This window comes from Rhinopithecus roxellana, chromosome 17 (assembly GCF_007565055.1).
Source record: "Rhinopithecus roxellana isolate Shanxi Qingling chromosome 17, ASM756505v1, whole genome shotgun sequence".
Classification (NCBI taxonomy): domain Eukaryota; kingdom Metazoa; phylum Chordata; class Mammalia; order Primates; family Cercopithecidae; genus Rhinopithecus; species Rhinopithecus roxellana.
Genome location: NC_044565.1, coordinates 20,089,994 through 20,104,106, shown reverse-complemented (window position 1 = coordinate 20,104,106; position 14,113 = coordinate 20,089,994). Strand labels below are relative to the sequence as shown.

General features: G+C 45.7%; 1 protein-coding gene across 3 annotated transcripts in view; it reads left to right on the top strand.

Annotated features, from left to right (window-relative positions):
- Positions 1-14,113, top strand: part of USP39 (ubiquitin specific peptidase 39) — a 47,455-nt gene that overhangs the window by 24,359 nt on the left and 8,983 nt on the right. For all 3 annotated transcript variants that reach the window (XM_030921632.1, XM_030921631.1, XM_030921630.1), the window contains exons 6-9: positions 3,801-4,026; positions 8,911-8,988; positions 10,238-10,305; positions 12,042-12,230. In XM_030921632.1, coding sequence (XP_030777492.1) covers positions 3,885-4,026; positions 8,911-8,988; positions 10,238-10,305; positions 12,042-12,230 — 477 coding nt within the window. In that variant the 5' untranslated portion in view covers positions 3,801-3,884. The remainder of the gene's footprint in view (positions 1-3,800; positions 4,027-8,910; positions 8,989-10,237; positions 10,306-12,041; positions 12,231-14,113) is intronic.

The window sequence follows — 14,113 nt, the reverse complement described above, 5'->3', positions numbered from 1 at the left end:
TCAGGCGATTCTCCTGCTTCAGCCTCCCGAGTAGCTGGGATTACAGGCGCCTGCCACTGTGCCTGGCTGATTTTTGTAGTTTTAGTAGAGACAGGGTTTCACCATCTTGGCCAGGCTGGTCTTGAACTCTTGACCTTGTGATCCACCTGCCTCAGCCTCCCAAAGTGCTGGGATTACAGGTATGAGCCACCACGACTGGCCAATTTTTAAATGTTGGTAAGTATAATAAGAAAACAATAATTCTACTTCACCGAGAGCATGATTAAAAAATTATAATCGTAAACACAGGCTTACTGGGGAAAAAATGTATAAATTGTGAGGGGCTGGGCACGGTGGCTCATGCCTCTAATCCCAGCTCTTGGGGAGGCCAAAGTGGCAGGGTCCCTTGAGGCCAGTAGTTTGAAACCAGCCTGGCAACATAGCGAGACCCTGTCTGTTTAAAAAAAAAAATTAGGCCGGGCGCAGTGGCTCAAGCCTGTAATCCCAGCACTTTGGGAGGCCGAGACCATCCTGGCTAACATGGTGAAACCCCGTCTCTACTGAAAATACAAAAAACTAGCTGGGCGAGGTGGCGGGCGCCTGTAGTCCCAGCTACTCCGGAGGCTGAGGCAGGAGAATGTCGTAAACCCGGGAGGCGGAGCTTGCAGTGAGCTGAGATCCGGCCACTGCACTCCAGCCTGGGCGACAGAGCAAGACTCCGTCTCAAAAAAAAAAAAAAAAATTTAGCTGGGCACGGTGGTGCATGCATGTCTGTGGTCCTAGCTGTTTGGGAGGCTGAGGTGGGAGGATCCCTTCAGCCCAGGAATTCGAGGCTGTTGGAGAATTTTGAGGACTTTGAGAAGTACAGGCATTACTGGTGTGAGCCACTGCACCCAACCTTGCTTCACTTCTAAAGTTGATTATTTACATTTTTTTCTTGAGTTATTGCACCTTACAGACTCCTTTCCTATTGGTTCATCTGACTGAGCTTTAAGAAATATATGATGAAATTATGCCCTTTTCTGTTGGATATGTTGCAAATGTTTTCTGCTAGTACTTACTTGGCCTTTAAATTTTTTTAAGTGATATTTTTGTCATGAAGAATTGGACAAAAAACTGTAAAGGCATATTTTTTACATTCGGTGTCTGCTCTTGGTGTCATGACTACTCTGTGGAAAGGTCAAATTCTTAGGTAGAGAGAGACTTTTCATCAGATTGTTCCCTTTAAATCCTGTCATGGCTGCGTGAAAACTAATTTTTTTTGAGATGGAGTCTTGCTCTGTCTCCCAGGCTGGAATGCAGTGGCGCAATCTCAGCTCACTGCAACCTCTGCCTCCCAGGTTCAGGCGATTCTCCTGCCTCAGCCTCTCAAGTAGCTGGGACTACAGGTACGTGCCACCACGCCCGGCTATTTTTTTGTATTTTTAGTAGAGATGGGGTTTCATCATGTTAGCCAGGATGGTCTCGATCTCCTGACCTCGTGATCCGCTCCCCTCGGCCTCCCAAAGTACTGGGATTACAGGTGTAAGCCACCGTGCCCCGCTGAGTAAAAACTATTATAGGATGGACAGATAGAATTTGGATTTGGTCAGAGCTGTTAGTCTTGGCTTTCTGATGAATTTTAGTTCGTGTAGGAACGTCTCTTTATAAAAATAAATGGATGAACAAACCCTGTGTGATGTTGTTTCCGCTAAAATAGGGTTGACTGGACCAGGTCATCCATCTGGAGGGTGGATAATTCTTCTCTGAGGATGCCCAATATTATTTGTATTGTTGCTGAAGCCAGAGTGCAACAGAGTGCAACATTTCTCCATAAGATAGACAACTGAGAATTAGAATAAACTTTATCCATCCTCTTGTTTTGAGAGTAAATCTCTCTTTGTAGTAATTATTCTACAAGTTGGAAGTCCTTGTTTCTTTAGCTGGGCTCAGCTTGTCAGGGCTTTCCTAATCCCCTCTATGGTTAAAGTGCTTTCTGTGTTCTGAGTTGTCTTCCTTAGAGATGCCTGGGTTTATTACGTTTAGCAGAAACCCTTCTAGCTGACTCCCTGAATAGATGACCTTGTTTAAGAAAGAAATGTGTTCATGGTAAGCACAGTGCTGGTTAGGAAGGACCTGTGGGGATACTGCATTTTTATTTAGGGTCTGCTTGGTCCTCCTCTTCCCAGTTTTGTTTTGTTTTTTTTGAGATGGAATTTCGCTCTTTTTGCCCTGGCTGGAGTGCAATGGAGCAATCTCGGCTTACTGCAACCTCTGCCCCTCCGGGTGATTCTCCTGCCTCAGCCTCCCAAGAGGCTGGAATTACAGGCACTCACCACCATGCCCAGCTAATTTTGTATTTTTAGTAGAGATGGGGTTTCACCGTGTTGGCCTGGCAGGTCTCAAACTCCTGACCTCAAATGATCCACCTGCCTTGGCCTCCCAAAGTGCTAGGATTGTGGACATGAGCCACTGCACCCGGACCCTTCCTCCCAGTTTTGTAGCTCAGGCTAATGAGCCTGTGTTTCTTCCTGAAACCAATACGGCTAATTTTTATCTTTCTGCTTAATGAGATCCAATTTGCTTTTATTGTCCTAAACCTTTTGACCGTTTTCTCTTTTTCTCTCTTTTTTTTTTTTGGAGATGGAGTTTTGCTCTCGTTGTCCAGGCTGGAGTGCAGTGGTGCCATTTTGGCTCACTGCAACTTCCGCCTCCTGGATTCAAGTGATTCTCCTGCCTCAGCCTCCCGAGTAGCAGGGATTACAGGCACCTGCCACCACGCCTGGCTAATTTTTGTATTTTTGGTAGAGAGGGGGTTTCACCATGTTGGCCAGGCTGGTCTTGAACTCCTGATCTCAGGTGATCCTCCCGCCTCGGCCTCCCAAAGTGCTGGGATCACAGGCATGAGCCACCTCGCCTGGCCGACCATTTTCCATCGTAACAGTATATTTACTTTTTTAAAAAAATTTTGCCTGTGCACGGTGGCTCAGGCATGAGAATTGCTTGAAGCCTGGAGGCCGAGGTTGCAGTGAGCCGAAATCATGCCACTGCACTCCAGCCTGGGGGATGGAGCAAGACTCTGTCTCCAAAAATAAAAAAAAATTTCAATAGGTTTTTGTGGAACAGTTGGTTTTTGGTTACATGAATAAGTTATTTAGTGGTGATTTCTGAGATTTTGGTCACTCATTGCCCGAGCAGTGTATACTGTACCCGATGTATAGTCTTTTATCCCTCACCCCTCCTCACACTCTTTCCCTCAAGTCCCCGAAGATCATTGTATCATTCTTACTCCTTTGTGTCTTCACAGCTCCCTATATTTACTTTTATGTACAATTATATGGTTTTATTATGGGAAAACATCAAATTTTAAGATAATTTTCATATTATTTTAGTGTGGAGTTGAGAGATGGGAGAACTGTGTTTCCTAGGTAGTTATTTTTGCTTCAACCAAAATGGATGATGAAGGAAAGGGTATTTGGATTTTACCTTTCTATCTTATGAATTTAAGTATTGTCACAGCATAATTAGAGTAACAAAAGGAAATTGTTGAATAAGTTGATAGAGATTTGAATACCTGTGGGGTTTTTTTTGTTTTGTTTTAACCTTCTTTGTGGTATCCACATCAGCAAAGTGTCTGTAGAAGTGTAGGTCATATGAAACTCAACATTAATGATATTTCTGTAATGTGAGCCTGGGTAGGATTCTCCAAGGGTCGATTTACTTTGGCTTTTTAAGGCCATCACAGGCACATCACAAGATTCTGTTAGAACTTTAGTTGGAAGAGCTTGGCTCAAGGGGTCCTACAAAGGGGCTTTGGGTTAATTGGAGTGTTTGATTTTCAGGCTCTATCTAATGTTCCTCCTCTCCGGAACTACTTTCTGGAAGAAGACAATTATAAGAACATTAAGCGTCCTCCAGGGGATATCATGTTCTTGTTGGTCCAGCGTTTTGGAGAGCTGATGAGAAAGCTCTGGAACCCTCGAAATTTCAAAGCACATGTGTCTCCCCATGAGATGCTTCAGGCGGTTGTACTTTGCAGTAAGAAGACTTTTCAGATCACCAAACAAGGTAAGAACAAGTCATTCATGTTTCAGGACAACAAAACTAGTTTGATGAACAAATTTATGTCTACTTGGCAGTGATTTTTTTTTAATTAATTAATTTTATTTTATTTTATTTTTTTGAGATGGAGTCTCACTCTGTCACCCAGACTGGAGTACAATGGCATGGTCTCAGCTCACTACAACCTCTGCCTCCAGGGTTCAAGCGATTCTCCCACCTCAGCCTCCCGAGTAGCTGGGACTACAGGCGCGTGTCACCATGCCTGGCTTATTTTTGTATTTTTAGCAGAGATGGGATTTCACTGTGTTGGCCAGGCTGATCTCGAACTCCTGACCTCGTGATCCACCCTACTTGACCTCCCAAGTGCTGGGATTACAGGCATGAGCCACTGCACCTAGCCTTTTTTTGTTTTGTTTTGTTTTGTTTTTTTAAGAGACAGAGTCTTGCTCTTTTGACCAGGCTGGAGTACAGTGGTGGGATTTGTAGCTCACTGCAGCCTTGAACTTCTGGACTGAAGGGATCCTCTTGTCTCAACTTCAGGTAGCTGTGATTACAGGCGTGAGCCACTGTGCCCAGCTGCAGTGAATCTTGAGAGTAGCCAGGAGTGTCCAGTGGATTGTGTGGTTAGGTTCCTCATTCTTCTCTGACCAGTCTGCCCTGCAAAGAGTCCCAGGAGATTCCAGCTGAATAGAAAGTCGGTCTTATTTGGTAAATTAAACTGTATGGCTTAGGGGAATACCAGGAGACTGGGAAAGACACTAGCTTTTATTAAACATCTGTCACCTATCCTCATTTTTTCATGTCCCACATTAGGGTATTCTGATGATTTTTTTTTTTTTTTTTTTGAGACCGAGTCTTGCTCCATTGCCCAGGCTGGAGTGCAGTGGTGTGATCTGTGCTCACTGCAACATCTGCCTCCTGGGTTCAAGGGATTCTTCTGCCTCAGCCTCCCAAGTAGTTGGGATTACAGATGCCCGCCAACGTGCCCAGCTAATTTTTGTATTTTTAGTAGAGAGGGGGTTTCACCATGTTGGCCAGGCTGGTCTTGAACTCCTGACCTCAAGTGATTCACCCGCTTTGGCCTCCCAAAGTGCTGGGATTATGGGTGTGAGCCACTGCACCCAGCCTCTGATGAACTATTTTGACTGTTTTTATCTCTCCAGACCCAATGTGTTATTGCCTTATGAGTAAAGCGGACAGTGTAACTTTGTACCTAAATCTCATATCATATCGTCTAGCGTCCATATTAGTTTATTCAGCGTTCACTCATGGTGCTAGGTTTTAGAGCAGCAGGGATAAGAAACAAGATTTTTCTCTTTGAAGAACTCACAGTCTAGTGGGGAAATAAAGTTATGTAGAAAGGTTGAGTGTGCTGGCACAAGCCTGTGGTCTGAGCTACTTGGGAGGCTGAGGCAGGTTGCTTGAGCCCAGGAGTTCAAGGCTACAGTGAGCTATGATCACACCACTGCACTCCAGCTGGGTAACGGAGGAAGACCTTGTCTTTAAAAATAAGTAAGCAAATTTCAACTGTCTTTTTTTTTTTTGAGACGGAGTCTCGCTCTATTGCCTAGGCTGGAGTGCAATGGCGCGATCTTGGCTCACTGCAACCTCTGTCTCCCGGAATCAAGTGATTCTCCTGCCTTAGCCTCCTGAGTAGCTGGGATTACAGTCATGTGCCACCTCGCCCTGCTAATTTCTTTTGTATTTTTAGTAGAGACGGGGTTTCACGGTGTTAACCAGGCTGGTCTCAATCTCCTGACCTCGTGATCCGCCCTCCTCAGCCTCCCAAAGTGCTGGGATTACAGGCGTGAGCCACCGCGCCTGGCTCAACTATCTTTTTTTAGAAAAGGTAATTACAGGTGTTAAGTGCTGTGCTATGGGAGGGGAGCATGGAGTAAGGACCCCCTCAACTGAACATGTGGGAGGTAGATAAGAGGTCAGAGTGGAGGAAGAGACCCTGAGTTTTAGGTAGATGTGGAGGCAGGTTGGGATGGGGAGTGAACATTCCAGGTAGAGAGGACATGGTGGGCAGAAGAGAAAAGTGCCTGGCATAGACAGACTGCAAGTAGCTGGACCCTTGGACTCCAGGGGTCAAGGGAGAGCCAAGGTGTAGCTCCTGAGGGAGGGACCAGATGGCCTGGTTTGTAAGCCACCATAAAGAGCTTGGATTATATTCTGACAATAGTTGGAATCATTGAAGGCTTTTTTTTTTTTCTTTTTTCGGAGAGGGAGTCTCACTCTGTTGCCCAGCCTGGAGTGCAGTAGTGTGATCTCGGCTCACTGCAGCTTCTGTCTCCCAGGTTCAAGCAATTCTCCTGCCTCAGCCTCTGGAGTAGCCTGGGAATACAGGCACCTGCCACTATACCTGGCTAATTTTTTGGTATTTTTAGTAGAGACGGGGTTTCACTATGTTGGTCAGGCTGGTGTTGAACTCCTCACCTCAGGTGATCCGCCTGCCTCGGCCTCCCAAATTGCTGGGATTACAGCTATGAACCATTATGCCCGACCTCATTGAAGGCTTTTAACAGAAATGTGACATCAGACTTAATTTGTTTTAAAAACATTTCTAGCTGGGCATTGTCATTCACACCTGTAATCCCAGCACTTTGGGAGGTTGAGGTGGGTGGATTGCTTGAGCCCAGGAGTTCGAGACCATCCTGCGCAACATAGTGAGACCCTGTATCTACAACAAGTTTTTAAAAATTACTCAGGCATGGTGGTGTGTACCCGTAGTTCTAGCTACTTGAGAGGTTGAGGTTGGAGGATCACACGAGCCTAGGAGGTAGAGGCTGCAGTGAGCCATGTTAGCTCCACTGTACTCCAGTCTGGGCAACAGAGTGAGACCTCTATCTGTAAAATAAAAAAAAACAAAAAACATTATTCTGGCTGAGGATTGACTTAGAGGGGATATCGAGTAGTGGCTTTTAAGAGTCTCTTAAAAGCCTATTTCTCCTTAACTAAGGAGAAATAGGAGGAATCAAGGTGATAAGGAATGGGGCCCATGGAGCACTTGGTTCAGGGTTAGTAGGAAGTAAGATACACTTCGGGTTGGATAATATATATTGATCAGAAGCCCCATGATTTAGTCTCAACTGAGCAGAAGTTATAAGCTATTTGGGCTTGGCAATTGATGGTGTTTAGTAGTTTACAACATGGCCAATAACATCTTAATCTGGGACCAGGCACCCTGGCTCATGCCTGTAATCCCAGCACTTTGGGAGGCCGAAGTGGGACGATTGCTTGAGCCCAAGAATTCAAGACCAGCCTGAGCAACATAGGGAGACTCCCTCTTGACAAAAAATCGAAAAGTTAGCCGGGCTTGATGGCACATGCCTGTAGTCCCAGCTACTTGGGAAACTGAGGTGGAAGGATTCCTCGGCCCTGGGAGGCAGAGCTTGCAGTGAGCTGAGGTTGTGTCACTGCACACAGCCTGGGCGACAGAGCGAGACCCTGTGTTGGGAAAAAAAAATCTGGATGCCTCACCCTTCTAAACAGGTGACAGCCTGTTTGTGTGCTTTGTAGGACCATCTAATTCCCAGGAACTAGGTGGCTAGGTTGTCTTGTGTTTATAGGGATATTTCTGTTTCTGGACCAACTCTCTGAGCTCCCAGCGTTATATTAAGGCTACAACAAAGGAAAAAATTTTTGCTGAGAATGATGTTTTTGTGGACCAGGAATGGATGGATCAATGTCAGCATTCACTGTGTTCCACAGGTGACTTCTGGCCTGAAGGTGGATAGTGGGGCCTGTCAGCTTTTGGCAGTTTGGAAAGTTACGGCATAATTGGGTTGTAGAGTTGCAGAAAAATCAGTTGAGAATGAATGTGTCTAGTTTCTTCTATCACAGCCAGTGTTGGCTATGATAGTTACGATGTCACATAAACATAATTTCCTCCATCTCTGAGACCTAGTAGGTTATTACTTGCCTAGCGTTTAGATGTGTGAAGTGTTTCTTGCTGTGGTAGTTGTCCTGTAAAAGCATTCTATGTATGGAATAAAAAGAAAATCATTCTATGGAGTTGTCAGGGGTCTCTGGGTTTAGAGAAATGAAATTGAGAAAGATACACTATAGTCTTTGAGATTTTAATTGGGTGAGCAGAGAGGAACTAAATAGAAGCAAATCTTAGTTGATGAGAAAGTAGACATTAGGCTGAGGTGGGAGGATCCCTTGAGGTCAAGAGTTTGAGACCAGCCTGGCCAACATGGTGAAGCCCCATCTCTACTAAAAATACAAAAATTAGCTGGGCCTGGTGGCAGGCGCCTGTAATCCTAGCTACTTGGGAGGCTGAGGTGGGAGAATTGCTTGAACCCGGGAGGGGAGGTTGTAGTGAGCTGAGATCATGTCACTGCACTCCAACCTGGGCAACAGCGCGAGATTCTGTCTCAAAAAAAAAAAAAAAAAAAGTAGCCATTATCCCAGAAATGTCTGAGTGGCAGGCTCCGTAGACAGCATTTTCATGGAATATTGTCAATCTGCTTGTTTCCAGAACCCCTTGTTCTGTATGCCTTTTCAGTCTGCATGCTAGTCACTTTCCTATAAGATAGGAATCTTTGTGAGCTACAGAAGGGAAGAAGGAAGTGTGAGCTCACTCTGGAGAGAAGTGGATGTTAAAAGGTCACATTCATTTGTTTTGGTCATCCCTGAGTGATGCGATACAGTCCTGGTATGAATCAGATAGCCTATGGAGAGAGTCAAGATCAGAAGAGTTAGAGCTTGACCTTGAGGAGTGCCAGCATTTAATGATCAGACAGAGGAGGATGCACAGGAGTTGGGATGGGATGGCATGGCCAGAGAGGAAGGGGGAGAATCAGGAATGCCAACCAGTGCATGGTTTGAGTTAACTCTAATGCCATTTAGCTTCAACGTTTTCCATCCTTCCTTTTTTTCCAGGGGATGGAGTCGACTTTCTGTCTTGGTTTCTGAATGCTCTGCACTCAGCTCTGGGGGGCACAAAGAAGAAAAAGAAGAGTAAGTCATTTACTGATAAAAAAGGAGCTCTTTTGTTCCCTTTTAAAAAACTTTGCATCTGGGCACGATGGCTCATGCTTATAATCCTCTTTGAGAGGCCGAGGTGGGTGGATTACCTGAGGTCAGGAGTTTGAGACCGGCCTGGCCAACATGGTGAAACCCCATCTCTACCAAAAATACAAAAGTTAGCCAGGTGTGGTGGCTGTAGTCCCAGTGACTTGGGAGGCTGAGGCAACTTCCCATTCTTTTGTTAACTCTTTATCTGGGGTAGGGTGGTATCTATTTTATACATAAACTAAATGTTCTTTCTGAATAGGCCCCTCTGCGTAGTTTTTGCTAGAATATGGTTATAGTCACAGTGATATTTTATTTTATATATTTTTTGAGACGGAGTCTTGCTCTGTCACTTAGGCTGGAGTGCAGTGGCACGGTCTCAGTTCATGATAGCCTCCATCTCCTAGGTTCAAGCAGTTCTCCTCCCTCAGCCTCCCAAGAGTAGCTGGGATTACAGGCACCTACCACCATGCTGAGCTAACTTTTGTATTTTTAGTAGAGATGGGATTTCACCTTGTTGGCCAGGCTGGTCTCAAACTCCTGACCTCAGGTGGTCTGCCCAAAGTACTGGGATTATAGACGTGATGGTGTCTTGATGTGGGATTGTGGCCTGTTGCTCTTCCCACTGGGTGGCCCTGCCCTCTCTACCAGGTGTCTTCAGCCTGTGTTAACCCTCTGAGCTCTCAAACTTACGTTTTGGCAGGATTCTAGAACTTGGTTGTGCTTTCTCTCTTGTTGCTTTGATCCTGTTCTGGCCCATCTCTTAGTCTGTCATTGTCCTTTTGTCTTCATTACAGTTTGGACATTGTCTCCCTTTGAAAGTAGCTTATGGTTATGGGAAGTTCCTTGGTTTTCCTTGTTTCGCTTGTGAATTTTTTTTGTAATTCATGTATTGCCGGGCTCTGTAAATCATTCCTTCATTTTGAATACATTTACCTTTTCTTTTATGGACCAGGCCCTGTGATGGAGGATCAAAAGTTGTCTTAAGGAAGAGAAATAAAGTAATTATTTACACAAATAATTATAAAGGTACCCTGGTGGTATATGGTACAAAAGGAAACTTCTGTGTTTAGTGAGAGCTCTGGGTCTTTTGCTGGAAGATGCTGGTTTATTTCAGAAATTTAGAAGCTGGAAATATATTTTAGACATGTTTTCCATCCTCATGGAATTTGTCTCTTGCTTCCTGTTTGTGCAGCTATTGTGACTGATGTTTTCCAGGGGTCCATGAGGATCTTCACTAAAAAGCTTCCCCATCCTGATCTGGTGAGTTAGCTGAGCCTGGGTCTTGGACTGATTTATATTGCTTGAGGGGATATAGGGGAGATGAAGAGATGCTTAGAGAACTGACAAGCCTGCTTGCCCCATGAAGAGGTTCAACAAAGCACCTGCCTAGTGGCAGCTCACTTTTCAGTTTGAGAGTTAGTGGTTGGATGTACTTTGCTGGTTTAAGTGTTCTGGCCAACTAAGTGGTGCTGCTGTGTTTTTTCAGAAAGCTCAGCTAAGCTTTCTTTTTGTTTTTCTGAGACGGTCTTCCCCTTTCGCCAAGGCTGGAGTGCAGTGGCGCCATCTCCGCTCACTGCAACTTCTACTTTCTGGGTTCAAATGATTCTCCTGCCTTAGCCTCCTGAGTAGCTGCGATTACAGGCGCTTGCCACCATACCTAGCTAATTTTGTATTTTTAGTAGTGACAGGGCTTCACCATGTTGGTCCAGGCTGGTCTGGAACTCCTGACCTCAGGTGGTCTGCCTGCCTTGGCCTCCCAAACTGTTGGGATTACAGGCATGAGCCACTGTGCCTGGCCCTCAGCTAAGCTTCTTAGATGGTCTTAGAGCTTTTCTTTTTTGAGATGGAGTTTTGCTCTTGTTGCCCAGTCTGTAGTGCAATGTCATGATCTCGGCTCACTGCAACCTCCACCTCCCGGGTTCAAGCAATTCTCCTGCCTCAGCCTCCCAAGTAGCTGGGATTACAGGCATGAGCTACCAAACCTGGCTAATTTTTCTATTTTTAGTAGAGACGAGGTTTTACCATGTTGGTCAGGCTGGTCTCAAACTCCTGACCTTAGGTGATCCACCCGCCTTGGCCTCCCAAAGTGCTGGGATTACAGGCGTGAGCCATGTGCCTGGCCCACTTTCTTTCTTTTTTTAATGGATTTTTTTTTTTCTTTTTGAGACAAGATCTCACTCTATCACTCAGGCTGAGTGTAGTGGCGTGATTATGGTTCACTACAGCCTCAACCTCCCCTGCTCAAGTGATCCTCCCACCTCAGCCTCCCCAGAAACTGGAACTATAGATGCACAGCACCACACTGGGCTAATTTTTTATTTTTATTTTAGTTTTATTTATTTATTTTATTGAGACGGAGTTTCACTCTTGTTGCCCAGGCTGGAGTGCAATGGCACGATCTTGGCTCACTGCAACCTCTGCCTCCCAAGTTCAGGTTGTTCTCCTACCTCAGCCTCCCAAGTAGCTGGGATTACAGGCATGCACCACCACGCCCAGCTGATTTTGTATTTTTAGTAGAGATGGGGTTTCTTCATGTTGGTCAGGTTGGTCTCGAACTCCCGACCTCAGGTGATCTAACTCCTTCCGCCTCCCAAAGTGCTGGGATTACAGATGAGAGCCGTCGTGCCTGGCCGGTTTTTATGTTTTATAGAGATGGAGTCTCCCCGTGTTGCCCAGGCTGGTCTCGAAGTCCTGGACTCAAGCAATCCTCTCACCTTTGTCTCCCAAAGTGTTGAGATTACAGGTGTGAGCCATCACACTTGGCCTCAGAGCTTTTTAGATAGTCTGGTATATAAGCAAAATCTCTTTATAAGAAGGAAACCTGTTGGTTCTTAAGTTAATCTAACCAGGTGGTGCATGCCAACTGCCCAGTCTCTCAGGCACCTCTCTTTGTTCTTTGAGATGAAGGAAATGTCAGCGTAGCAAAACACCGGTTCTGTGTGTGTTCCTATACCACTCACACTCCTTTCCTCTCTTTTCTTCTCATTCATTTCTAGCCAGCAGAAGAAAAAGAACAGTTGCTCCATAATGACGAGTACCAGGAGACGATGGTGGAGTCCACTTTTATGTACCTGACACTTGACCTTCCTACTGCCCCCCTCTACAAGGACGAGAAGGAGCAGCTCATCATTCCCCAAGTGCCACTCTTCAACATCCTGGCCAAATTCAATGGCATCACTGAGAAGGTAGCCGATTAACACACCTGCCCTGCCTATACTTTGCACTCTCGACTTTTTCATTTTCTTTTTTTTTCAAGACAGAGTTTTGCTCTTGTCACCCAGGCTAGAGTGCAGTGGCATGATTTCAGCTCACTGCAATCTCCACCTTCCAGTTTCAAGCGATTCTCCTGCCTCAGCCTCCTGAGTAACTGGGATTACAGACATCCACCACCATGCCCGGCTAATTTTTTGTATTTTTAGTAGAGATGAGATTTCAGCATATTGGCCAGGCTGGTCTTGAACTCTTGACCTCAAGTGATCCACCTGCCTCGCCTCCCAAAGTGCTGGAATTACAGGCGTGAGCCACCACGCCCGGTCCATTTTCATTTTATACATAAGAATCACCACATGTATGTGATGTATTTATTGTAAAGTATATTGACTTTATTGAGCCTCCCAGACTCCTTGGTGTTTCTAGCTGGTCACCCCCAACTCTTAACTTACAGTGCCCTTCTTTTTATTATTTTCTGAGACAGGGTCTTGCTCTGTCACCCAGGCTGGGGTGCAGTGGCATGATCATGGCTCACTGCAACTTCAAACTCTTGGGCTCAAGTGATCCTCTCACCTTAGCCTCCTGAGTAGCTGGGACTTTTTGGTAGAGATGGGGGTTTCTCCATGTTGGTCAGGTTGGTCTCGAACTCCCGACCTCAGATGATCTACCCGCCTCGGCCTCCCAAAGTGATGGGATTACAGGTGAGAGCCATCGTGCCCGGCCAATTTTTTATTTTGTGAAGATAAAAAAGACACGCTTCACCACGCCCAGCTAAGTTTTTTTGTAGAGAGAGCTCTCACTCTGTTGCCCAGGCTGGTCTTTAACTCCTGGCCTCAAGGTGTCTTCCCACCTTGACCTCCCAAAGTGTTGGGATTACAGATGTGAACCAGTGCCCAACCACAGTGCCCCCTCTTGTACTTCTCATATATCCTTTTTTCAGCTTTCTGCCTGCCTCTGGGTAGTATAGAGAAAGGAAGGTCATTTAGGAGAGGAGAAACTCCAAAAAGTGGGGAGACATACTTTTTTTAAAATTTTTTTTTGAGATGGAGTCTCACTCTGTTGCCTAGTCTGGAGTGCAGTGGTGTGATCTCAGCTCACTGCAGCCTCCACCTACCGGGTTCAAGTGATTCTTCTGCCTCAGCCTCCTGAATAGCTGGGACTACAGGTACATGCCACTATGCCCAGCTAATGTTTGTATTTTTAGTAGAGATGAGGTTTCACCATGTTGGCCAGGCTGGTCTTGATCTCCTGGCCTCAAGTGATCTGCCTGCCTCAGCCTCTCAAAATATTGGGATTATAGGCATGAACCATTGTGCCTGGTTAGCTTGCCTTCTTTACATACATATTTATATATATATATATATTTTTTTTTTTTTTTCTTTTTTTTTTTGAGACAGAGTCTCACTCTGTCGCCCAGGCTGGAGTGCAGTGACGCAATCTCGGCTCACTGCAAGCTCCGCCTCCTGGGTTCACACCATTCTCCTGGCTCAGCCTCCTGAGTAGCTGGGACTACAGGCGCCCGCCACCACACCTGGCTAATATTTTGTATTTTTAGTAGAGACGGGATTTCACCATGTTAGCCAGGATGGTCTCGATCTCCTGGCCTCGTGATCCACTGGCCTTGGCCTCCCAAAGTGCTGGGATTACAGGGATTATAGGCGTGAGCCACCACGCCGGCCTTTCTTTTTTTTTTTTTTTTTTTCTTTTTTAGTAGAGATCGGGTTTCACCATGTTGTCAAGGCTCGTCTCGAAGTTCTGTGCTGAAGTGATCCCCCTGCCTATAGTGATAGGATTACAGGCATGAGCCACCAGGCCCGGCCTTTTTTTTTTTTTTTTTTTTGAGACGGAGTCTCGCTCT